Below are 27,947 nucleotides of genomic sequence, written 5' to 3'. Positions count from 1 at the left end.
CAGATGTCGTCTCCGACATATATTTTGCCGCAGCTTCCGTTGGCCTAGTGGCCCAGTCGTGGAGAAAAACCGCCCAAAGTTCGATCTCGAATTCTAGCTTACTAATAAATATACGAAGTCACGTGTGTTTTCCGATGTTGTCTCAACTTCAGACATTTAGATAGACTTTTCGCTAGACCGGCGATATTGTGAGCACCCTCGTTGACGCGACTACAAATCAGTGACGACTTGTCAACGCCGATGTCGCCCACAAGTAGGAAACAAAAAATATTAAGGAAACGATGGAAAGACAAGGAGATATACACGCGCATACACGTTTGTACTGTTTGCGCCAAGGCGAATGAAATTTCGAATTTTAAGCCAAATATGCAGACCACGGCTGATATGAACCTTTAGCGCACGGGACAGAAATGTTTTGATTGGCAGAAAAAAGCGCTGGCTTTCGTATCACAGATCTCTATTATACAGAACCTTGTTGCATTAGACGTACCAGGGCAAACAGCGTAAAGTTAGACATGGAAAAAATATTCAGAGATCTACAGCTGCATCGCAGCTTGTTATAACAACGCCGCCGGCTTTCGACTATGCTTGGATGCTAAATAAAGCCATAGTTGTCGGAAAGAAGGTAAGGGATTGACCCAGTTATACTAGGGTAGAGGTGAAGTGAATTGCGCGAAACGGTAATTCTGGGCCCAGGCCAGCCTCCATATTGTCAATCATTGTGTAAGCTCGTTCTTCCTTCCGCTCGTATCGACTACAATCGAGCTTATAAAAATGTTTGCACTCGAAAACATACGGAATAAGTCGAATAACCTGGCTTAAGGTTATGGCATATTGCATTGACTTCTAATATTATCCCTTTTGCCCTTTCTGGTTTCATTCTGGTGTTAAGTAAATGTATGCTGGAAAATCGTTGTTTTCGTTTCTTCGAAATGTTCTGATTAGCTTGATATTTCACATTGTCAAACATTCACAGAGAAGCAAGCATATCGGACAGGCTCCGTAAATTGAGTGGCTTTTGTGTGGTATTCTGGTATGACTGTACAGTACAATATATACGATCGTTGTCAGATATTGTCAGACAGAATTTTCGTCTATGCCACCATGCTTAACGACATCAAACGATGTTATTATTTTCGTTTTTAGTCACGTGTTGCTTTTATCTAACCCTATCTCAATTCAAAATACCGAGCCCTCAAGCGCTGGGTTTCCTTGACGCGCATATTAAGGAGTTACGGAGCCTAGATCACAATTTCTCTAGGCTTGGACGGGTTGTAGTGGACTGGTGATCTAAGTGGCAACTGTAGAACTCGACGGGATCCTGGCTCAAACTCGGGAGTTTCAGATACCGAAAGCAGAGGAGACGGCCGGCGCGACGGATAATGAGGTTTAAACGGGTAGCAAATAGCGTAGGCCTGCCACTCAGAGGTTCATATTATTAAAAGTGCTATTTTTCTAGCTACTTCCTCAATATAGCGCCTTCTCGGTCCCGGGTCAAATTGAAATGTCGGTGGTAGTGAAACCGGTTAATATCACCAAGTTTGTGCGTGCTCGTAAGCCTGGAAATTCGAGCTTCTCTCGGAGCTGTCAGACTTCTGTAGGACCTAGAATCAGCGTTTGCGTTTAATGTTGTTATCATTGGGATAATCATTGCTATATATACCTTTTTATGGTACGAACACATGTACCATTCTGTGCAGCATATGTCAACGTAGTTATGGGGCTCGGATATATAACAGTAGCACTTGCATGGTAATCGATGTCGGATAGCACGAAGCGGGTAGACGAGCGATCGTGAATGTCGTACGCTATGCAGTATTTGTATCAGTAAAGCAATTTTTGGGCTCATCTAGTTACCTGTTTTCTCTGACACACTCTTTTTGAATAATCTAGTTGTATGAGTTTCCTCCCCCATACGTTACGCCGTATGATGTGCTCCAGCTGTCGCTTGAGAGTGGATGCTGAGAAATCTCCCTTGCTCACAGTACCTCATACGGCCCCGACTGAGTTGTCGGTTCTCCTTTCTTTTTATTTTATTTTATTTTATTTATTTTTTTTATTCTTTTATTTTTATTCTTTCAACCCTGCCGCAGCTGATTGAGCAGCTTCCCGTTGCTGTGATACTTTCTTAAGTGTTATGTCTGTCGCCATAGAAGTAGCGGGACCAACGCCGACGCATCACTTCGGAGATAACCACGTTTCGAGGGTGCGTGTGAATTCCGTTCTTCGTCAACTTTTGGATCAAAGGCCAAATAATAAGTAAGATGGACCACATTTGTTATCATTGAGATCACAATATGGGTAAAATTGAAAGGAGGCGCAGTAATTTGCAAGCAGAAAGCACAATATTCCCTATGGCTGCTGATGAAACGGTATACAGAAACAACCAATTTTATATTCAGGCTCAATAGGATGAGGCAAAAACGTGTAGACTGCGCCCCAACGATGAAAAGGCTGTTCCCATAAAAATAATCCGATGTATTCAGTAAATGTGTTTGCTAAGGAAAAAAAAAAAAATTTAAAAAAAAAAAGCGAATCGATTGATCGTATCCACTTATCTTTATGCTGAGCTCTTTAAGTTTATGCGAGAAACACAATCTCGACTAAATAATCTTCAGAGCTTATAAAAACCATTCTTAACTCTCGTTTCAAATACGTCGAATATGAAAACTGACATATTGAACCGCCTAAAGGGTGAAGCTACCTTATTATTTTCACCGCGGGATCCTTGAGCCTTGAGGATTTTGTTTATAAAGTAAACATTCAAATAAACCCCCGGCTTCGTCAAATGATCATTCTTCGCATTCGGCTATGGCAGGCTTTTGTCCCTATAAATGCTCCTACAAATGAAATTCGCTTGGTTCCAGCAGCCCGAAGGGCACATTTGAAGAGATACTGTAATTCTCACAGGCTCGATCGCCACCAAGATGGTGGTTTACTCGTAAAAAATGGTTCGTGCTTAAGACAAATCCACTGAGGTCGTTCGAATACCCTATAATCAAGAGTACTTGTTGTACTCTGCGACTCGGCTTTAGTTTAGGCATTTCTCGACAGCGTTTGAATTCTATCGTATGTAACCGATCAGCTAATCAAGAGGCCACAACTAGTAGAAGTGTATTTCGTGTAACGACGACGAGTTTTTCTGGTTAGGCTAAACTTATTCAGTGTCTCAGATTGTACAGACGATTTGTAAAAAAAAAAACTAAAATCGCTTCTTCACATAAATTTGTTTTTCAAGAATGATTGTTTCGCCTGAATAGCGTATTCTCTGTTACATGATATTTTACAATTGTAGCAGATGCACTAATAGCACCAGTGTTCGCGTAAACCGACTGATTCAACATGCCTTGTCTTTCTTCTGATTCCTATAACGGAACTTTTGCATCAAAGCAGCATTAACGACAATGTATAGGTATTTTTATGACCTCCTTTGCGAGTGTCACCTTAATAAGGACCGATATTTTATGTGGGAGAGTTGGTGCGATTGTACCATGTGCGCACCTCACGCCTCACAGTCGAAGGTACTCCACCGCTTAACGAACAATCCATATTTACTTCGATCATTGATCTTCGAAGCAAAATTCGGTTTTTTTTTTTATATTTAGTCCGAACCATAAGCTCCGCTACGTCTACCTTCAAGGCCAGCCTCTTTAAAAAAAGGTTGCAAAACATTTCTACCGTACGTTACGTTGAGGTATGGCTGTGCATACTAACGGTTGGCAAGGTATAAAAAGAATAATTATAAAATCGTTGATAAATTTTCCAAAAGGTAGTATTTCGCCTGAACCGAAGCCACCCATCTTCCAGATGATGACTAGAGACCGCTGAGAAGATATCTTCAGTTCTATATATTTTAGTTGATTATCTCCAGAAATGACTGGATAGAACTTCACTTGTTCGAAACGACGGTGTAGTTATGCAGTCTCGAAGGAATTATGAATGCAACGTAATACTCTAACTCGCAGCGCGCCAGTGCTATATTATTTGCATCAAGTTGTGAACCCGGCGAAGTTAATTTAGATAAGCGATTCGGAGTTGGTCAACGCTACGCATAAACTAAAATCCGGACCGACTCTGTCTTGCTTTCAATGCGTCAACGTACTGATGCTTTAAGGAAAAGCTTGTCTAACAAAACTCTATTGCTAGAAGTTTCGTCTGGGTCCCGCTTTTCAGAAAGCAGGTCTTTCATAAGACTGAACGCTTAGAAGAGGTTACAAAATGTCGTCGCCTTAAAGTCGTCGCATATCAGCACACATCACGTTGACAAATCTGCTGCAGTCCCACTGCTTAGAGGTGTTCACGTACCAAATCTAACACGGTCATGTCCTATACGCCCAATTGCGCTTATAACGTCGAGTTTCAGTCGGTCTGTTGCGGCGGATCACTGGAAACTCAAGTTCAAATACAAAAACGTTCATACGTTACTTACATAAAAAGTTTAAAATTGATGAGTCGCTTTATTGTACCAAGTTCCTCCGATCTTCAAATTCTAGTGCCAACGTGCTACAGGCGTACATACAGCTGTAGGCTGTATGAACTCAGAAATTCTCTGAGGTTTTTGGTTGGCCTTAGATATCATGAAGGTCTGATTAATAGTTTTTTGTTGTACAGATCTTCTGGACGATTATCAAGAAATACTACCGCATTGAAAGTCTAAATTTAGTCAATTAAATGAGAACTACACTTCGAGAATGTAGTACACCATCACGTAATGCTCACTGCGCCATCATGGATTTACTCAGACAGCCATATGGTTTCATTGCAAACAACTTTCTATTTATGAAGCTTTCGTTAACTTATAGATTCTCGTCAGAATCTATACGTAATCGATAGCGGTAACAGGGCCTGGTTTTAGGGAAGGAAATTTATTCGACGCTACGAATGAAACATTTCAAGGATGACTTTTCGACATGGTAAACCGCGACCTGTTTGTACAACTTTGAAGACAGTTTCAAAAAATAAGTAATTCTTATCTACAAAAATTGACCACAAAAGAAGATACATTGTTAAATAAGCCCAAACTTCGCTAAGATGTAATGGCCCTGTTTTCCTTTAAAAAGAAGCTTCTCAAAACGTATTTGCATTAGAAAATAATCTCAACAACCTTCACAAACATATAACTAGACAAAACAATAATTTTAGTTAGTCAGTGTACAAATGTAAATAGGTTGGTTAATAGGACAACTACCTTTCCCCTTTGTGCCGACCGAATGGCGAGTAAAAAGTGGGCTGTTTGACCCTGCCCGTTGCTTTTAATCGAATAGATGCCGAGATACGGCATGGGCTTCATAATGATAGGCACAGCACACAAATCAGCGAATGGTCTTAGTGATACCGTTCCATTCATTTATGTCTATTCTGCCAGCATAGCCCAGGACTCGTCGATACATCGGCCGCCGAAACTGTTCGTGGATTGGCTGCACGTTCCAGCTCGTGTTAAGTGCTCGATGAGGCATCGAACATAAGGCCGCTGCTTCCTCTGACTGCCTGATTTCCCCGTCTTTGCCCATAACAAAACTAATAGGCTGTGAGCAGCACTCGGGTCAGGGAATTGCGTTCAGTGGATCACTCCCAGCCCACAGGAATGCACTAGGAGGTAAATCAGGCAATCAGAATTAGCAGATCAGTACAAGAATACTGAACCTGCCAGTGATTGCTATTTGCTGTTTGGGTAACGGTTTTAAGGGCGCATCCACAGGTTAATCGTAGCTATTCGTCGCGTTCATTCCAGAATCCTTTCGTTATGTTGCTGATCAGCGTAACAGTGCCGAATCATTCAGGAGTTAAGAGTAAAATAAGATCAAACGGCGGTATCGCGCAGATCCCATGGCAACGTAAAGTAGCAACGTGTCTGCCTATTAAACTCAGCAGATTCGGGTAAATCCAGTTCGTTTCGTGCTGAGAGAATGAGCCATCTGAAGCGGTAGTCAAGGCCTGAGATATTAAACGTACAACTGGAAACGTTATAGGTGGTGCTGCATAAGCGAGGTATCCGCAACGTGTTGTATAGCGCACTAAAGAACATTACTGGCAAAGATGGATGCGAAACGAGATACGGTTTAGGTAAACGAAGATGTTCAAGATCGCGTATACTAGTTATTTGTCGTCTGATAGAAGCCTGCTGAAAGGAGATGGAGTGTAGATCTTTAGAATCAACGTCTGTTACTTTTCAGAGGAAACAGTGTTTTTGCTTCAGAAATATTAGCCTACCCCAGGATAACACTAGGCTGAAGAGGAGCCTGTTAGGACATGTTCATCTCCGCTGAGCTGTGTTGTCGTTTACCTTGAATTATCACAGTATGAGTTAACTCTATCTGTAAAATATATTGATATTTGTACAGGATGTATGCACTTCGTCCTACTTGTCAGATGTTCCTACCAATATTTTATGCTAGCCGAAACTAGGACTATATATAATTTGGATATGGGAATGGCTATGCGTATGTTTTATTACTGAGACGATATATGATTCAAGAATAATTAGCTAGAGATTTAACTTAGAGCTCGGAAGTTAGAGGTATGGCAGTGCATATATGTCAAAGATTTGAGTTAATTCAAATTGTAACTTACACAATTGCGAGTTAGGCGGTTGCTCATGCGGTATGAGCATTATTGTATATTCCATATATTTTAATAATATAATCTGAATCTTCAAATACCCAAATATCAAGACTAGCTAAAGCTACTGCTCGTTACAGAGTTTTGCGTACTGTAGAGGATGTTTGAAGGCTTTAGGCCCGAGCAGGCCATAGATACTTAGTTCAAATATTTTTTCAAATATTTTAAATAATTTTTTTTTGCTAACATCGACTCGACAATAGATCGTTTAAGCAATCCGTTATCGCTTCTACGTTTTAGAGAAGGATAAGCAATTGGTAGTTTGATTAATGCAAGCTCCCATTTTAATACGACAGTTTTCCCTTTTGCAATTTCTAGGTTCGGGTGTCATCTTCGGTGACGACGCTTGAGTTCCCGTCATCAGGCATTACTACCCGCTCGATATCCCCAGCAGCCACCGAGTCCGTGTCGTCGGTCTCACTGGCAGCCAGCGGATTGCCCGCAATTATCCAACAAAGATCCAACAGCTTACGGCCCACAAGTCCCGCGCCCATTACGCTACTTCAGGAACAGGTAGGCAACGGACAAAACGATAATATTCGAGATTATTGGTTGAATATGTGTAGCAATAGAGGCAGTTGCTACTGTCTAAATAGTCTCGTTATTACAAGTCCAGACGACTCTTGAATCGTCTACAGAAAAGCCGCAGTTTCAACTACTAGTCCCTGTGTGTTCTGTAGTAAAATTTCTGAATGTGCTTACATTTAGCTTCTGTCGCTGTCTTATCGCTTGAACGGTGAAGGGGAAAGCGACTCTGCACGTTTCAAAGAAGCCTTCTGCTTAGGTCATCATGGCGGAAAAGGTTAGAATGTTGAAGTATCGTTATACATTAGTCGGATCGTCGCAATCATTCATTTATCAGTTGGTAGGGTATCAGACTGCTTATTTGCCATCTCGAAAAGAGACGTGCAAAAATTTCTAGCCTCTCTTTCTCTAAACGTTTTTTTTTTTAATTTTGTTTTGCCCCTTACCTATATAACCCGGTTTTCGTAATTTGGGTTGTTTTTCTTCGTGAGGTTTCACTGCGCGCGTTACCGAGGCACGCAGAAAGCTATTGTTGACCGCGATCAAGTGGCTTCAGCGTTTGTTCCTCGCAAACGCTCTCAGCGTGTTTGACCTGAAGCTAGCTCCGAGCACAACTTATGGGAAGTTTTACAGCAGAGAACCTCCAACAACCTCATTGTATCAAGGCCTTCTCCCGCAAAAAGGTCCTGGAAATAGAAATAGTAACCCGAAAACATCTTAGTCAACTCGCCATTACTGTCCAAGAACCTACATTGTCGTTTTGGTGACGGAAGCTTTCGAGACCAAGCTTAGAAACTTGAAGAAAAAGTTTACGGAGGTTGCTGAAGTTTTTTTCTGCTTCGAGTGCGAAGAGGAGCAACAAGTGGAACACGACGAACCGACTAAACAGATACATCGTCACTTGCTTTGCCAGGCAGGAGTTTCACCGCAGATTCTGGTGGGAACCAGGTTTCCACGAACACATCTGCGTGCTCCGAACCCCGGCGGAAATCATGGTGCCACTTGTTGGTCCTTGGTATCGTATTTACGATATCTGGCAAATCTCCAAAATTAGTTTTATAAACTCAACAAGATTGTGTTGTTGATTTGTACATATGAAATCTTTGACCATTACTAGTTCTTTAATTTGAGGTGACACGCCGTGCAAAAAGTGGCTCGGCGAGGTATAAGCGCTGCTTTTCTTATGGCTGTGACATTTAATAAAGATTTCCTATATATAGTTAGCATCTCTATATAGTCAGCATGAGTTTTTCGGTTCAATATAGTTCTTAGAAGTTCAATGCAGGAAAGCTTGTCAGTGAAAAGCTATAATTATTTTAGATCTGACGCTATTCGCTTGATTATAATAACTTCTCGATAATATTACTGTTATTTATTTTAGTAATTGACGTAATTTAATTTAATAATGACGTAATTCAGATCTAATAAAATACGCGAATCTTGTCAAAGATCACATGTTAGGAAGGAAGCAAGCAATAAACCTAACGCTTGTAATATTTTTCAGCAAATTTTCGAAGATCACGTTTAACCTTATATCAACATATGTCTCATTGCAATTTAAATTATGTAGCTGGATTTGCAGCTAAACTCGTATATCGCGGCGCTTGTTGTTTATCAGGTTGAAAAAGTTTGATGCACTGCTCTGTTGTTTAGATAAAGTTACCTATGATCTGAGCTGGATAGGGGTATATTTTTTTTACATATCCTTATCTAGTGCATAGATCGTTAGATGGGTAGTTGTACTCACTGGGTGTTCATGTAGATGACATTCTGTTACAGCAGGGACCCGCTCTGTTGTTTGCGTTCCAGGTTAAAGCCCCGCAAAACCAATCGTCGCAGGCCCATCAACAAGGTCAAGCTGCCGTTCAGCCTGGTAGCCAACCTCCATCGAGCGAAGAGACGGGAGTGGACTTAATGCCGCAGAACGAGGAGGAGGTCAGTATTGTTATTGTGATCATTACAGCGTCTATGTGACTGAGACTATAGCCATTATCACAGGAGAATTCCGCTGGGTAATGCGACCGTTTATTTTTAAAGATTATTAAACATTCTCCATAGATACAATTACGTGCAGACTATGCTCTGCGCTGTCCTATTTGTACGCCTTGCCAATATGAAACATAGGCTTATGTAAAGATATTACCAGGAACGCTGTTAATAATGACGCACGCGGAACTCGTATGCGAGCATGTTTACTTACCACTTCAATGGTAAAGTATGACGATATATTTAGGTCATTTGTAGAGCGAGACTATAGGATGGCTATACAATGGAGCGCTTCTTTGATGAACCTTAGACAACCGTACAGGCATCTAACAGAAATTTGTTGCGGGACGCGTGGTAACCAAATCTGTGTTTTGGGCGTACGTGTAAACTACATTCGCTACTAACTTGCCAGTATGCGTTTGTGCCGTTCTAATTGTTCCAATTACCATCAAATTCTGTTTCTCCGAACGGTGCTTTAATGATCGTTTCTTCACTCCTAGCATGTGATATCCCTTCTTAAAATGTCGTATAAAATAGCAGTAAGATAAGGCTTTCGCGGTGAACTTGTGTAATTTAGGCGATATTACTCAGCAGGGCGCGAATTTTGCCCTATTATTGAATAAACGTTTTTTTTTTCACTGAATGCATTTTTATAAAACAGAGCTTACTTAATGGGGCTGCGTAAAATCTATTTTATATATATTTTAAGTCGGCTATATTACCTTCTAGTCAAATGAGCGCACTAGTTCTTATACTGTTTTCAGAAAACGAGGCAACCCCTTGAAAGACTATATTTAGTCTTTCAAGGGGTTGGAGTTCAAAGATTTCACAGGAAATCTTTAGTCCGTTTCTGCCCTTTTTGTCCTGCGATAATAAGGCGTGTTTGAAAACAGAAGAAATCATGAAGAAAAAAGCCCTTGACAATATATTTCAAAGGGTGTTCTCTTGGTAATGTTGTAGTGGTCGTTTGTTTGTTAGACGAGCAGTTCGGCAAGGCTCGAAACCGTACACTGGCAGGACAACGGGCCGTACCAAATATGCAGCCCGATATATTTATTTAAATGGTGGTAAACTTTCATTAAAACCGATGGAATAGTGGAGCTTCCCACCCTTCAAAAAAAAAACATTTATTTATTATTCCTTTTGTTTTATTTATTTTCAAACACAGGACATAGTCTACGCATGTGGTTCTAGAAAACATAAAAAAATGATTAAAAAAGTTAAACCCATCCATTAAAAAACCTCTTAGCACAAAAAGGTCTTATTAGGAACCAAATTAACTCAAGGTTAACCAAAGATGTCTGGTGTGGACCTGATAATTGCTTCAGCTTAAAGTTCGACCGCTGTTCGACAATCGTTTCTGCTTTATTACAATATATGCACGTGTATGGCCTTCGAAGCTGCGACCTAGCTAAAGTGGAGAATTCGGCTAGTTATTTGTGCTCGTACATAACAATGGAGGAAATTACATCAAAAAAGGGTCTTCCAACCTCATAGTAGTACGCGCGCAAGATAATATTAGCTCCCTTTCGAATAAAATTTCCTAAAATTGCCTATTCTATGGCTAACGACCCAGGATGGCTCAAATTGTCGCCAACACGAAGCATTTCCAAGCATAATATACTGAAGGCAGAGAAGCCAGTGAGCTTCTAGAGTAAAAAGATCGCTCTTCCAAAAAGGTGTTGTTGTACATGATAATTACACCCTTTAGTAGATAGTTCGATGTTTTTTGAGGGTTGACGGGATATTGCCTATACTCTTAGGCGTTCCTATTTCGTCTTCATAAAAACGTTATTTCGAATGAGCTTGTACAAAGGGCGAAAGGTACCGAAGAAAGCAAAAATCTGCACTACTTAAAAGTGATCTAAAATGCTGATGAAATCCACTGTCTCGAAGCGTTCAGTTGCCTAGACGTTGGTTCTTGACGCTCTAGCTCGGTAATAGTAGGGAATCGGGGGCTGATTAAAAGTTCCGCTTCGTGTTTTTTCTACGAACCACTCCATTGCCATTTACTGAGGTGTCAATGAAACGCGGAGTCAAAAAGGAGCTACATTTTGAACAGTTAATGGGATATATTTCCATTTTAATATGGCTGATACGACATCTTTGGTAGACTTTAAGATTCCCCACCCATTACTTACAAAAGCTACAAGGGTTATTCCTCCAGACGGTCGTATTTCTAATATTTTTTTTCTTTCAAGTCTTTCAGTTGCTTAATTATTATTCTAATGGTGCCTGAGTCAATTAGGTTCCTGGCTTTATATATTTCGTCAAGGCTTAGCCCCTACACTTTCTAATGGACTTATGTTGGCACACGCACTTAAAACAACAACATCCTGTCGTCCCAGTAGCGCCCTCCACTAAGGACTGCTGCTTCCAACGTCGTGCATAATGTCCCTATACGGCGTGTGTCACAAAAATATGCAGTAACACAGAACAGCTTGTCTTGAATTTGGTTAGACTTTTTTTTACAAGTTAGTACGTCTGTGGACAGCAGCTTAGTCTTTGGAAGTGAAAACACAGTGACTGTGTTCTTGATAGACTTATTAACAAAAAGGCATATCATTTCAAATAAAGCCATGCTTGAGGTGACCTTGAAGCATATCCTGTTTGCAAAGAAGGTTACGTGCGTAGACTTGAGCCACGTCCCTAAACTACTCGTTCATTAAAGTCCAGGTCTGTGTTGTATTCCCTGTAATGATCTGACTGATGGCGGAACTTTTTTTACAGGAGCGCCGCAAGAGACTCCAGCTGTACGTGTTCATCCTGCGATGCGTGGCGTACCCGTTCAACGCGAAACAACCAAACGATATGTCGCGGCGGCAGATGAAAGTCACAAAAGAACAGCTCGAGACACTTCAGAAACGATTTCAGGCCTTTCTTAAGGGCGAGACGACGATTGCTGCGGATGAAGCCTTCCAGAACGCTGTACAGAGTTACACTGAGGTAAGACAATGGTCCTTGGTGAATGGCACGGCCGATCGTTCTCTCGGTCACTCAAGCTTGACACGAGTTCATGCGCGCCAGCAGGTCGGATTCGGTTTTGCCTCTCTAGCGGCGCCGGTCACTAACTATGTATATGCATTGTTCCGGAGGCTAGACTGATCTATTGATACTGGCTTCTGACCTGATTGGTGCGTCCTTCTTCTGGCTGCCAGCGTTACGAGAGCGCTTTCTATAAGTTGGCCATCTCGCCTTGACCGTTAGGCATATCAGCTTCGTGGGTTTTACTGATTCTACCAGTGTTTCGACTTATTCAATCGAACGACCGGTGACCAGTTGGGGTAAGCCGATGTGTTTGTCGCTTCTTCCTCAGAGTGTGTTGAATTAAGCCGAGGCCTTTTAGGCTCAGGCGACGCGGGGTCCTCCTGTACTCGAGAGTCTAAGCAAGTGGCACCGTTTGCTTTTACTTGGATGTCGTCTGAACGATGCGTCGTTAGTCAAAATAAGACATGTTGGCAAGTAGTTTGTTTGGCTTTATATGTTTTTTAGTGCTATCGCCGTACAAGTGCAGCTATCATCCGCCATCTCAAGAATCCCCACTAAAACGTAGCGCAATAATCCAATGGCTACATATCTTGTATTCCCAACGTATGTTTTGCGTTCGATAATAACGCTCAAGAGATTTTTCTTTATCTATTCCGCTATTTTTTATAAGAGCAGCAATGCCGTGGGGTATATGGCATGACACAGCAACCATGCTAAATGATGTCAGTAGTGTAAAGGTATCCGGAGGTAGGTAGTTGAGCAGGGGAAGAGTAGTTTTCCGTATAATGGCCCTTTGGTGATCTCAATACTGCCACTACGATCGCTGGTGACGTTGAATGTATAATTAGCCAAATGAACATCAGCGGCGCGATTTCTCGTCTCGTCTAGATAGACTTACGTCTGGTGCAACGTACTACAACTCCTGCGCTTTATCAACAACGGAAGACGAATTATTATTAACGAAAAATCGTTTGGCTTCAGCAATGGCTCAGGCAACCGCTGCTAGATTACGTGCCAGTTGCAGGTAAGCCGATGTGCTTGTCGCTTACTCCTCAGAACTAAGCCGAGGCCTTTCAGGCCTAGGCAACGTGGAGTCCTTCTGTGCTCGAAAGCCTAAGCAAACGGCACCGTTTTCCTTTATTTGAATGCTGTTTGAACGACGGGGCTTCAAATAAAGGACCCCTCGCTTGATATTGTCACCAATAAAGTGCTACCAATATTAGAAAATCACCTATATTCATATACGAATATTAGCAAAATATATTTTCATTAAGGGAATATATCCTCTAAAGTTTAGGGAAAATAATGCCTATAATTAAAAAAAAATCCCATTGCAAATCGATGCAACAAATGGATTTAGTAGAAATTGAGGTTGCTCGCCAGTTATAAAACGACAACGAAAAAAGGATAATTCGTTTGATGACTTCCGATGAGGTCATAGCTAAACAATTACCTCGAGCAGTTTTCGGCAGGAAAAATGTTTGTATAACGATATTGCCGGTGTATTATGCTATTACTTATTCTTCTATGAGTGCTTTGAACTGAGACATACCCACTGATCCAGGGAAAAGAAATTTAGGTGAAACCATGCGTTTTCTGTGTATTTACATCTGTGATATTTATCATGATATATGCATGTCGAGTAGGTAGACGAGAATCACAGATATTTAGGTCATTGTTAATGATCAAATAAGAAAAGCATCCAAATAAGAGCAAGCAAGATTAGATTACTGTTCAGTTCAATGCTTGGACACCTCGGATACATTTCCTTTCTGTTTCTTTAAGTTTTACGTAATTTTTTCTTACACACGGACGCATAGTTGGATCCCCATATCAATCAAATGGTCTATGATGCAATCGTCTATTTTACAGCCGACGATTTCTGTAGGTCTCTTCATTTTGCTTTTGATTCTATTTGGAAGAAGATTCCTACTTTTAAATCAACATTAATAATTGCCCTCTTACTAACACAGCTTTACATATTGCCGTACACTGTTAATAATACTGCTAATATACATTAAAACAACGGTAAGCGGCTTTCAGCCTCAATCCAAATACCTATTCGTTTATTCTTCCGTTTTGCTGCTACTTACAGGTGTTTCTCAAGAGTGACCGAGTAGCTATAATGGTTGTGAGCAGGGCCTGCTCTCAACATGACTTCAGAGAAGTTTTCCGAAATAATATCGAGAAAAGAGTTAGGTCGCTTCCAGAAATCGATGGTCTTAGCAAAGAAACGGTAAGCCGAACTATTCAAAGTTTAAGCCGTTCTCTATATATACCGATAGCTCAGTGCGTATCAATGTTTCTGTGATTCCATAGGTTTCAGTATTTAAAACCTGGCTAGGCACGAAGCCCGGCAAATCAAAGCGAATAGGAGGTGTGTCAGGACAACCTGACATGTATCTACGTCCATTCGTCTTCAGCTAGTCCCTCTCGTAGTCTGGTCGTCGTAGCGACAGCGATAATAACAAGGCATGGTTTCTCCTTCTGACGCTGAAAAAAGTGCGCACGAAACGATTAGCGCGCAAATCCTTTCCTTCGTCCCATCTTTGACAACACAATTAACTGCAACGAATACTGATTCCGTGAACTCTGCAAAAGCCATACTCTGGCAGGAACTCACAAGAAGCTGGTGCCCTGCCGAGAGCTTTAGGCGTGGATAGAATCCTAAGGTGAATCGGGCGGCGTGCTACTTTCTTCTCCCCACTATGACTGTAATGTTTCTCTTTCTATATCATTTGCTATAAGATTAATTTTCAACTTAAATGTATTTAAAGCTACATTTAAATTAAATCTTAAAGCTATTTCAATTGCATCAATTACTTGAAAGACACCTGTCTTTCGACCTGTTTATATCAGCGCGCTGCTCCTACAGTGTACAGAACTAAAAAAGTAAAAATTATCAAAATTTTCTCAAAGTAAAAAAACAATTTTTGTCTGATCTGGCCTGTTTTGATGCTTTCCTTATCAGCAATTGCTTTCTACGTCGTTTACACAGCTAGTCGCTAGCACGATTTACAAAACATCATATTCCCGCATATAATATTTTTTTTTCTGAATAGCCTTTTTTTTCCTGAATATACATACATATATATACTTTACTTAGTAGTTGAAAAGCTAATAGGTCGGTCAGTCGTTGCTTCGGTCCAAGACACAGAAAGCAACACACGATGGAGCTGTATTTTTATGCCCTCATTGTCCACGTATAAATAGACGCTTTTAAGTTCTCTGTTTTTGCTACCTTATGAGTTGACCAGTCGTTTTTCCCTTCGAATTTTCATTCTTATCGGCAGCCAGTTGCGTCCATGGACGTCCCACCATCAGCCCCAACAAATTTTCCCCGTACTCGTCTCACTGTCGGCATTGGTTACCGGATAAAGCGAGCAACATCCACAAATTCAATGGCAGTAGCTGGCCGGCTTTCGTGACGGATGTGAATGACGGCAGCACTGAATTCAAGCATTCAAAGTGAGAAACTGGACTCATTGCGCGTGAAACTAAACAGAGATGGAGTACGTTTGCGCTTTAATGCGCAGGGTGTTTTTTCTTTCTGCCTATCGAAGAAGAAACCCCCTTACTGCCCAAATGGCATGTAGAGCTATTCTCACTCTTTCTCGGAGGATATTTACTGCGAGGAATGTTCATCGAGACGCAGAGGCACCTGGCGGAACTCCCGTCGTGATCAGTGGACCGTCGATGACATCAGCGAGACTGATGGTCAAGAACTAAAGTCCGGAAAAAAGCGAAAGTGGGCGCTGAGTGTCGGATGTCGAAGAAAGTAAGCTTTAATCAATATTGGTACTGTCACACTGCCGCGCAGGAGACACCCCTTGTCGCCATTGCCACCGTTCATAGATTAGTCACTGGCTGCTGCCTAAACCCTCTCGACGAAGAATCCGCATAGTAAAGAGGCGAAAAGATTCCAGAACTGCTGAGTACCGGTTTTGGAGCACCGATCGCTTTTTGCTTTTTTCTATCGCAGAGCTAGGCCTTTTCGTTGCTATTTGTGAACCCAGTTGCGCCTATGGCGTCTACCTAAGATTTTTCTCTTTGCTCGTGATCCCGTTCCGGCTATTGCAACTGCTCGTGTTGTTCTGCGCGTCCGCGTTCATTACAAGAGAATAGAAAACCAAAAGGTCATGTATGAACTACGTGTATGAACGGGCCTCACGGAAACAAGATACCTGAAGACCAAAAAGGCATTGCCGCCTCATGGGGTGAGTGTTTCCCGACTAGCTGGAGACGGACTCTACGGTAAGGCAATGTAGACGTACGTGGACAGATGTTGTGCTCTTCGCTATGCTTATCTAGAAAGCAGTGCAATGTGGATTCGAATGGCTATAAAACTCACGACATATGTGAGCTGCAGCGTTTCGCCGACGGCTGGAATTGCCACGGCCGTACTAACAGCAAACTCGGGCAGAAAGCTAATATTAATCAGAGTTTGATAAACTTCAGAGGACACGGATCTCAATAGATGGTGAAAATGACAGCGACGAGCGTATCTGTCAGACTTTGAGCGGCGTTTGCAATAGAACTAAATAGATCAGAGTGGACTAGTGAAAAACGAAAGAAGTTATTTAATGTAACGTATAATAACTATCACCAGGAAACACTAAACATGACGCCTATGCTGTTCATTTAATTATCTTAACATAATTTCGGTCTATGGCCAATACTGCTATTGACTTTGTACTGAAATGTTTATGTTTGTCAATCTTTTGTGAAGCGACCAAATAAGATAAAAAACAGCAAGACAACTGCGTACGTCCTATACTGCCGTCGTCAGCCCCTATTTTACTCGACTTGTTTCCTTTCGATTGATCTCATCTTAGGTGTTGACATCGTGGATGACGAAGTTCGATGCCATCTTTCGCGGAGACGAAGATTCCCGAAAGGCTCAAAGTCGATTGCAGCAGCAGAATTTAGCTGCTGAAATGGTCCTCAGTAAGGAACAGCTATACGACATGTTTCAGAATATTTTGAATATTAAGAAGTTTGAGCATCAGCTTTTGTACAATGCCTTACAGGTGAGTTGACGCATTTTAGTATCAGTAATAATAGTAGTAGAATCGATCTAGCTTCAGGGGCGCTTTTTATACGCGCCATTGTCATACATTTGCACCGTGCTGGCAGAAGCGCATAATCGTACCGATTATGCGCTTCTGCCAGCCGATTTCGATCAACCTTTGAGGACTTCTTTTTATTTCAAGTAAAACTTTCCTACAGGCTAAATGGCCGCACTCGGCGATTATGTCATTGGCTAAAAGAAATTCAGGTCGACGTCAGTAAACTGCCGGCGGTAGTATTACGAAATGGGATCAGTGAACAGTCATGTCGGTACAACACCGAAACGACAAAGCGTTTCAAATGTGGGATCGGCAGCACTAACCAATCGTGCCTGGCGTCCCGTTTTTTTTTCGAATGACGTCTCCTCCTTTCCACTGGTAAACAGTAGTCAATATTATCACAAAGAGACGATCATTGAAGGTCACCGTCGAACCACTCGGTGGCTAAGAAGTTATCGGCGTTAAGTATATCGTACGTTCACTCAAATGTACTCAACGGTGGTAGCACTCGGAGGAAACCGTTTAATCTCTGCTCAGACGACTTAAACGGTTTGTTACATGCACAAAGACCCCCATAGATAGACACGCATAGAAATAGAATAAACTGTTACTGGGGGAGCACTACGAATAGGATAGAGAAGGTGGAGAGGTGTAGAGAAGCCGAGGGAAGACCTCGAAACGATGTGTGTAATTAAGGGTGATTGATTGCGGCGTAACAGTTTCCGCTTCACTGCCGCGACGATTGTGTGAAGTCGCACATCGTGTAACGCTGAGAACAAATACAAGAGCATAAAGACGGAGAGCACGGAAGCAATTGGCAAGCGACGTTCCGACGCTGGCCACCTCAAAAGTGGTTTATAGTGAACATACTATGTATGTGAACGCTTGTTTGAGGAGAATACGATTCCAGATTACACAACTGTTCGATGTCAGGCGACCAGAGCTTGCAAATTGACCATGCTCGCAAATTGTCAATAGTATTACTGTATTTTTTTTTACCACAATGACCTTAAATGTTTCAGTTACATTTGTACAGTCAATTATTGTGTCTTTAACTATTTCAATTTGTTACAGCTTGACTCCGCAGATGAACAGGCTGCAGCGATTCGGCGGGAGCTCGATGGAAAAGTTCAAAAAATTAATGAACTTGAAAAGGTACGAAGTTGAATACATCGACCAAAGGCACAGGGGAGTACAGACAAGGCACGCAGTCACCAGAACACGTATACAACACGCAAACCAGATCTTTCACACCTAAAGTACTCCGGTGACGACCCATAGAAGAACACGCAGCCGAACAAGAAGTTCTCTACCGAGCCTTCTCACTGAGTTCAAACAAATATTGATTGAGGATACTGTGCTTTAGTACAGCCAGGAACGTACGTAGGCAATTTCCGCACTTTCAAGCACGTTTCCTGCGTTACTACGCGGCTGCACGAGAGCAGTCAGTAAAATAGAGAATTAGGGCTCTTCCTTGTTACTCTGCTCGTATACTGTGTCCAAATAGGCACGAGTTACTGGCAGTAAACTCAACGAATTATTAACTGATATGTTTAATTTTTATTACACACAACAGACCGTATCTTTGCGGCTGCGAGTGTTGCCTTAGCAGCGAGTTACAACTCTTCCTAGCCTCTACACGCTCATTGGTACTCTCTAAAACCAAAGCCATAAATGCGGACGACAAACGGCACGCAGATAGTAGAGAGGAACGGGTAAATGAAAGGCAAAATTGCTACTCATTGTAGGGTAAATTGACAATATAAAAGGACTTGCTACGTTAGTTAAGGACGAACCTGCAGTCTGCGCATTTTCGGTAAGTTAAGCAAATAAAGGCCAGGTGTTTTGCCGCTTTTTGAGTGAAGGACAAGCTAGACAAAACTTCTTCTCTTAGCTAGGGCTACGGTTCGGATTGCCATATGAAGTTTTTAAAGGCTAGAATCACGTGGCAACGGCATGCTGGAACAAGCCCTAGGATAAGCTTAGATTGCCTAAGCTAGCCTTCACGTAATGTTTTCTGGATTATTGCTTCGCGCAAGACTGTGGAGTCGTAGACCCGACAGTCCTACGCGACCCAACGAGGCACACAGTCAGAGCAAGGAACGTACAGATGATATCACTTAAAATCTAGACCTTCCCGCTATTACACATGCCGCTGTTTACACTATTGCGTTATAAAGTCCGGAATCTTTTCCACGAAAGACGGTAAAGGAGAATTAATTTTTTGTTTTGTAAGTCCTTAGCCATACAGTCAATATTCTCCTACTGTGTTTCGTTTTACTCTGCCTACAATATCGTTTGCTCGTTTACAACGTCGTTTTCTTTTGCTGGAACTACTCAACGATTCAAATACGCTGACGGTATGACGGTAACAATATCAGTAGCCACTGTTAGCGTGCGGCTGCACTTTCCTTCGAAACAATCGACGGCTTTGACAGCAAAGAAAAACTAGCGATTGCGGTCAACGGCAGCGGTAAGAACGAAGGAACAGGACCAGGACAGTTTAGCCTCAAATCAGGCTCGGCACTTGCTGTTGTAAAGGGTTTAAAGCGAAGAAAAAAGACAATGAAGCGAGTTAGCAGCTACAGAAGAGGAAGAAATAGGTACTTACCGTAAGTGGAGTCCACCTTTCCAGCTTTGCTTCAGGCTCATTGATAATGAGCCGCCATCGGCGGCAGCAGCTCAGCTTCTGTGGTGGTTTTCTAGGAAATTTTGAATGATAATCAAGACCGATGACAACCAATGGTGATAACTGTGCAGGGATGTTCAAGCGACGCCATCAAGTTCACCAGTAGCATCGTGGGACTAAGGCAACAGCGGCAAGGATGCGATAGGAACTTACATTTGCCGCTAGTTAAGAATACTATAATCATCAGCACTATGGAAAATGAAAGTCTGCAGCTCCTTCGCAGAGAACAGAAACCCGGAAAACAGACTTTACCTCGAACGCCTTTGACGTGCCCCAATTGTTTCACTTCCTTTACTTTACACTTGACGCGGAGACTTTACTTCACGCTAAGCGCTTTCAAAACTAGTACTGTCGCAAAGCTAAGATCTTAAGACATTCTTGTTTTTATTGCAAAAATTAACTAGAAGTATTTCTGTGGAGGCTAATCGAGTTTAGCGAATTGACCTCTAGTTGACCGATTGTTCTTTGAGAAGCTCTCCTCTATTTTTATTAAATTTCCTTATCGTTGAAAGGCCGCTTTCAATGTTTTTGTCGATGCCCATCGGCTTCAGCTAACAGTGCGTCCCGCCAATGACTTGACAAATGTTTTTAAAGGAAATAATTTTGGCACGGATCGGTCCTGTTTGTCGCTTCCGACAGCAGCCTATTCCCAGTTATTACAAGGGATTTTTTTTTAGTTAGTCTACAACTCAGCGCACCTCATACATAACAGCACGTACATGCTATTTCTGCTTAAATCGCGGACCAGGTGGTTACCTTCTAGGATCAGCACTGCTACTCTCACTTGCTTTCATAAGAAGGAAACCCCGATGAAGCAAATGTAGTTTCTGTCGCGACTGGCATCAAAACCAAGACTGTCACTATAGGACGAATTTAAAAAATCCGTTGCCCGTTTTTTCAACGCTTTCAGTAGGAACGAACAGAAGTGAAAAAAAGACAATAGACAATGAAGCAAAAAAAACAAACTTCCCGTAACTTCAGTACTTTACTGTGTCAGTGGCGGTGTCGGAAAACTGAAAATTTCCCTCTACCCATTTTTTCGTTTCCGTGTTCGTCTCATTCGGGCGAAAAACTTCTGTGTGTTCTTGAAAGTTAGCTATACTAACTAACTAAATTATTTGGTGGTCGTGGCCGGAGAAAAGGACCATTATAGAGACTAAGCCATATACATAGACGGACATGAAAAGATGCCGTAGACAAGCTGAACGTCTTGGTGTCCTGAAAGCCAAACGTAATACACTGAACGCTGAGAAGACAGAACAACTGGGAATCCATATTGCATCAACTGCATAGCTCTTCATGCCGACTTCAGCTAGAGAGCCGATCTTTCAATCAATAATTAAAGGTTTTTGACTTGAAGCGGCTTAGTGCCGGTTTGATGAACTAACTAATAGTTCCATCCTTAATAGAGGTCGAGGAAGTTCGTGTTGTGTGAAAGGTCTTCAACCAGATAGAAACCTTTTTAAAGTAATCTGCTATAGAAAATTTTATCTTCTACAATATACTGCTGGTGAATAACATTATCGGTCTTAGTTTCCGCGCTCTAACGTTTGCTTTATTTTTCTCATTGCACAACTGTCGGACAAATCGCACAAATTAGAATCGCAAATTGCTGCCAAAGTTTGTAGTAAAGGAGATGGAATTACTGTTCATCGAGGAGATGCGAAGTTCGATAAACCAATTAATGGCTAACCTAGAGGGGCTACCCGTCACGAAGGGTAGTGCAGATTCTAAATACGGCTTGCAGAAGCTTCGACGCTACAATCATAGGTAAGCTCACCCTAGAATTATTAGAGAAGTAGATCTGATGTGAGAAAAGCAGGTACGAGTGTGAGAGGGCTAAAATTATCTCTAACTGACCTTTTGCCTTAACAGTACCTATATCATCATGCTGTACAAAGAAGAATACCTAGGTGAACCTGCACAAAATGTGACTCATACTGTTTCCTGCTGGATTGTGCATACATAGCTCAAATATATACATTAATTGCTTAAGCAAAAGAGCTATTTGTTTTTATTAGCTTGTAAATATTTAATAAAGCGTTTAACCATTATTACCGGCTACCCTTGTAGCGTTCAGATATATTCTCGTACCGACTCTCAATCGGCTGAAATTATTTGCTCTTCCGATAGCTCTGCTTATTTCCTGTTCTTTCACTGATTTTATTCTAGATCGTCGTAATAGTCACATTCTCGTAACGGTATCCGCTTAAAACACCGTCAAACGATGACAAAAAATCATCGGTAACCGAGCAGAGAATGGAGGTGGCACAGTGGAACTATCTGAACGATACGAATGCACCATTTATGTAGCACGAATCGAGAATAAGAAGCCGTACAGTCTTTGAGCTCTGTTCCTCTCCAACTTCCCATGCGATTGCTCCTATCGTACAAAGTCGTCCTACATAAGATATCAAACCATCAACTGTGGGTTTCACAATAGGGCTTACTACTTATATATGCCTATCGTGAAATTGTTTCTACAAACAATTACTAATACGTCGTTTTTACAGCGTCCTTACAAAAGCACACGTGAGGGCTTTCATACGCATTGGACACGTTTCGTTCAACAACGTTCTGTCCTCCTTTTTGATGCCATTGTCTTATTTCCCGTATCAACCAGCCCTCTGCAAGGTGTGGTAAAGATTCAACTACCGCAAAAAAAAATCAGCTCATGAGCGGAGTTCAGTTTTGTCGGTTGAGGTTAGTTTTCAAGAAGTTTGTAATAGCAAGGCTGATGACCATAGTGTCCCTATAGAAATGCGCCCAGCTTTCTTTGGAATTGGATGTCTTCTCTAACTGTTATCTTATATCCAATTCCGTGTGCACACGTACATCTGGATACTCGTGCAGATCAGCGGCATATCTGGTAGTCGAAGCGTTTATGTTCGAACGTTGCTGGTACTTACGGTTTCCTGCTTTTGTCGACTACAACTAACCAGCATGAGCATCAGCACAAATGTTATTCGCAAGCCACACGTAATAGCTAGCTTTTGGTGTTTCCCCTTCTTTGGTGGACCTGACTACATAGCGTTTAACTCGTTCGTGCTACGTTATTTAGTGGGGCGTCAGAAGAGTCATATCTTCAAGTATGCCACCAGACGACATAATTGTCTGAAAAATCACAATAACTGGTTAACCGGCCAACCCTGTTTCGTGAGTCAAGAGAGAAAAGAAGTTAACGTTGTAAGTTGATGGCTGCAATGTTGTGTAGACAGACAAAAAATTGAGAAGTCAACTTAGGAGCCCAGTGAGATATTTAGATCTACAGACAGAAAGACTTCACAGCCATAAGATCAGACAGAAACATATCGTCCATTATACAAACAAACCGATTGGCGTATTCGCTTGAGTTTCCTGATCGTTATTATGGGATCTTATATGGGATAATGCTGAATCCCTGAAGAGGCAAGCAGCGATCGCCGGCTAAAGCCTGGATGATAGCAGATCCTCGAAAATAAAGAGCAAAAACAGGAAAAGAAAGTCATTCGAACGACGCTGGCTCACTTTAGTTTATCAGAAAGAAACAGACAATGCAGGCACAAAGAACCATATACATTAGGAAAAAGGAAAGACTTCACTTTCAAATACACATTCACTTTCTCACACACGTAGACAGGCAGATACAAATAAAGCACTTACATTCCACACGCAGGAAGCAGGGGGCGGATCTGCTTAATCGTCGTTTTCTACATCTAGTTCTTCCTGGTTCGCGCACGCCAGCGACATCCTTACTGCCATTGCCATTTCCGTAAGTACGCTATTTCTTACTCCAGGTTCAGAGGCTACAGCTGGGTCTCCGCCTTCTCTTTCTTGGCTTCTGTAAGCTCACAGACCACGCTAAACAGGATGACTTCACAACCTTTTTTGAGCAGCAAGCGGCCATGGCACGTTCCACCGTCCAACAACCGAGAAGGCGCCTAGTTCAAGCTGGTAACTGACCCTCCTGAGTTTTGTGCGCCCACGCGATCGGAACGGTGCTCACTAGATCTCATCTTTAACCTTTAGGAAAGGTCGTGGAATCTGTCCACTGCAGCTACGAATAATTTTCTCGTTTCTTGCTTCTCCCTGTCGCTGTTTGACTACTGGGGAATGCTTGTTGTCGGCCGGTGCTGAGCTAAGATCAAAGTAGATGCATTGTCCTTTCTTTTTTGTCTTTGCTGCCTGTGCCGTAATGTGCGATGCCATGTTAATCCGAACGCAAACCAGAAGCAGCGTTACTGAACACATTGTCAGCAGTGTAGGTCGGGATGCACTGAGGCGAATATGACAGGACGCACTCGGGTCGTCGGTTCGGCAACGGCTTGCTCTTTTAGATCTCTCTCACTTCACACAGCTAGAAAGTTCCTTAAGGTTAAAAGGGGTGCGGGGAGTGCGAGGGTGAACCAGCAGGATCTGACAGGGATCCAGATTAGTTGAGAATCGACTGACGCTTTCAGCTTTCAGGCCTTTTGGCCGGCCGTTATGCTGTGCTGTAAAAGTACTAAACTCCTTTTTAGCTGTCTGCTTCTCATCGAATTGATAGCTGAAGCAGTAGAGGAACATGATGGCATCAGGTACACAGGTTGCTAAACCTCTTTACCGGAACCGACTTATGGGCCTTTTACCTCTCCTTGTATTTTTTTCTTCTCGTTCTCCCTTTTTCTTTATCCTGTTTTTATAGAGTCTAATAGGCGCTTTCCGTACCGGAATGGCTCTTACCATAAAGGGTGAATGTCCTTTGACTGACCAAATCGTCTACTGCCAAACTTTCGTGTTACCGACCAAAGAATGCTTCGCCTTTCATCCGTCGGCGGAACCAGTCAGATCCTGCACTTAGCGTACCCTATCCTGATTCGTAAAGGTTCGGAACGACCAGTTGACTAGGAGAATCGTTCTATCGCCGCTAGATCATCCGCTTCTTTACAGTTTGCAAAGGGATATATAGTGCTGGGTGCAGTCATTTTGCACGTAGGATCACCGCAAGTTCACAAACGTAGAACAGAACTTAGTCGAACTGAATAAGCACGATGATGTCAGTGCAAGCATTGAGGCCGATCCAATATATGGATGGAATCTACGTGCCAAAATAGTTAGCAAAAGCGGTTGCATTTGTTAGCTTTTGGATCATATGTATTACTACTTATAAAAGGCTTGAGCAGCCTGATTGCTGAAGAAGAAGCACTTTTTTGAGCTACAAAATGTCATTTACTATACAAATTATGTTCAGAGCAGCTGCAAGCAGTCAACATCTACAAATTCACCATCAAGATCGCATCGTTAAAACAAAGCGATAAGCTGACATCACCAACATATAATGATAAGCTGCAATTAAGAGATTCGGTACCAGCTCAGCAATGTCAAAACAATAATTTGAGTCGTCCCCAGAATCATTTTGCGGTATCTCACCCATCACAAGGAATCGTTCGAACTGAAGGCGTTAGACGGGCAGAAACGGGAGGCGTCAAAGGTGGTGCTACCCACGGAAGTGCATTGCGGGGGGTTCGGTCACAGGAGTAGAGCAAGGCTTCTAGGCATGCCTAAATAATTGGTTCCACAGGACTTCCTTCCGCGTTGCGGTAGTAGCACTATTAGCAGAGGAACACAGCGTTTAGGGCTGAAGTTGCTTGAATGAGCTTTGTTAGTAGCGGCCATTATGGAAACCTGCTGTTGACACGAAAGTTGTCAGTGTGGCATTTTGCTGCTATATATGATACCGTGTCCCGCATTTGCCAGAGTTGTGAGCAAATAGCTGCCAAGCTGAGTAGACATTCGACAAAGGTAACACAAAACAAAATCATTATGGCAATTGTCTTCGAAGCGGATTCAGACATACGTATCTCGTGGACCTGACCTAACGACTTTTCTATCAAAGTCTTTGATGCAGATGTTGTCTAAGGAAACTCGCACACATTAAAGGGTACAGTTACAAATTCGGACACGTCTGCCTTTTCATTCAACTCAGGCAGCGTTCGAGCTGATTGGTGGTAACGCGTCATGTTGAATTGACATATTGCGCAAGAAATTTGTGTGCAGTCGCCAATATTGCGATTATTTCAATGTGATCCAAAGCCTGTAGACCCGCACGTGGCGCTCACCAGCTAGAAATGGGTTATTTATCTCAATTGCCCATATTGACGCGTTTTGAGTTCCCCAATTTTGTTGATCCATCACAATCCTCGTGCGTATATACACAAGGCAAAATCGACAAGCATTGAAACTGGCCCATCATTTGTGTGTTCGAGGATTATTCCTGCTCATTTCGCTACCACGGAGTGAAGTTGATGAACGCCAGCGTTTTCCCTGACAGTGTTCCGCTCGTTTAGCCGGCTGACGGATGCCGCGAGGCTATCAGTGCCCCTCTGCAGCGATGATGTTTAATTCCGGAAGTGCATTTCGAAGCGATCGTCTTATTTTAAAGAAGAGCTATTTTCATTTAACTTATGAACGCTACTTTGAGATTTTACGCCTGACTGCAAATACGGCTGAGCGTAGTGACGCAATTGGCAGGGGAGGAAACAGTAAAGCCTGCGAACATTTTTTTAGCGCTCTGTAAACATAACAGCTGTTTATGCAACTACTTGGGTGTTGTTTTGAAGTATTTTTCTTTTTTTTTTTAAATTGGCTCCTAACCGTATTTTCGTTATTGTCTAGAACAGAACAGAAGCGGTATAATGATTTCATAGCGGTCTAGCCACGTAATGCTGGAACTGAGTGTGAAGTAGAGAGCGCACCTCGTTCATTCACACTTTAAGACAGCCCATACGGATACTGGCAGAAGCAACACGCAATGTTATACACACGTACCAACAAGCACTTCTGTGCGGTCTAACAAAGATGACATTATGCATATATCTACTAGGTTTTCGAAAACGTATTTTTATGCCTTAAAAATAATGCTATAAAACTATATATGCGCCATTGTCGTCGATGATTTTCTGCCATTCCCCTGATAGTATCATAATACTAATACTGTAAATTCTCAGTGGTTTCTGGACGAAAAATCGTGATAAGTGATTTTTGCGTTCCTTCATTGAAACGAAATTGACAGCATCAGGGGGGGTTCTGAAGAGATTAAAATAGATGATGATAATCCGATGGTCCAAATCAGGGTTATACGGCGAATGCAACCCAAGTTCTCTAATTTTTTTCTGGGTAACTATAGGTCTATCTGGCATTGTCATGGTAGAAGATAACTAACGTTTTCTTTTTTATTCACTTTTACTTGCCATTTTTTTTCAATAACCTGTTGTAATCTTGGTTCTTTTTGATGGTAGAGGTTAAGATCAGACGGTAGCAACGCACAATGCGCGATTCTTTACCAATCCCGCCAAACACATAGCATGAAATTACCTTGACATCAGTTTGGGCTGTGTCACAAGATTAATTATAAAGTATCTATTTTTTCTGACACCTGTGTCCAACTGCTTTAGAAATGAATCGATTGTCTGTAGAAATTTACAGACGGAAGCATGGCCGTACGATTAATAATTCGTCAGACATTTTCGTAACCACTTGCTTTCAGATGCTTTAAATGTGTTTGATGGTGGATGTCTAGTTTCTTGGCCATATCATAGCTACTCACGTATTGATCATCTTCAATTTTTTTCAGCATTTTTTACATCAAAACATTCAAAACGAAAGCCACTCTTAAGCCGCTTCTACCCATAACGCATCCTAACTATATATTTAGCACATTTTTTTGAGTCTGAGTAGCTTTTGCGCCTTTATCATCATAATGTTATATTAATATCACAAAGTGTAAAATATAACAAATTTTTGTAGACGTTTCATTTATCTTCAAGACTTTGGTACATTTGCTACCGTCAAATCTCAGCTTTTGTATATAGCAGCGATCTCGGTTCCTCCTCTGGTTGACCTAGAAGTGTCTAAAGGTCCTACTAACTGCGTACTTCACATGCGGCAGTCCATGTCTGCCACAAACGATAATAAGATGTATGATCTCAGTTGCAGGACGCAAAAATCTCGCGAAGAGCCGTCTTCCGACCAGGTCACTGTGCTCCTAGGCTAGCAGGAAATGTTGTTCAGTTCCGGACTTTTTTTCCTATCAAGCCAAAGGTGAATTTAAGTGA

General features: G+C 42.0%; 1 protein-coding gene across 1 annotated transcript in view; it reads left to right on the top strand.

Moving 5' to 3' along the window:
- Positions 1-27,947, top strand: part of Cadps (calcium-dependent secretion activator 1) — a gene marked incomplete at its 3' end in the record, with an annotated part of 88,774 nt that overhangs the window by 36,522 nt on the left and 24,305 nt on the right. Inside the window, 7 exon segments of the mRNA XM_022849462.2 lie at positions 6,937-7,131; positions 8,953-9,078; positions 11,860-12,075; positions 14,213-14,353; positions 16,953-17,147; positions 18,261-18,341; positions 21,476-21,645. Coding sequence (XP_022705197.2) covers positions 6,937-7,131; positions 8,953-9,078; positions 11,860-12,075; positions 14,213-14,353; positions 16,953-17,147; positions 18,261-18,341; positions 21,476-21,645 — 1,124 coding nt within the window.

The sequence above is a fragment of the Varroa jacobsoni genome, unplaced genomic scaffold (genome assembly GCF_002532875.2).
Source record: "Varroa jacobsoni isolate VJ856 unplaced genomic scaffold, vjacob_1.0 scaffold_1405, whole genome shotgun sequence".
Classification (NCBI taxonomy): Eukaryota; Metazoa; Arthropoda; class Arachnida; order Mesostigmata; family Varroidae; genus Varroa; species Varroa jacobsoni.
This window is presented reverse-complemented; position numbering and strand designations above follow the sequence as displayed.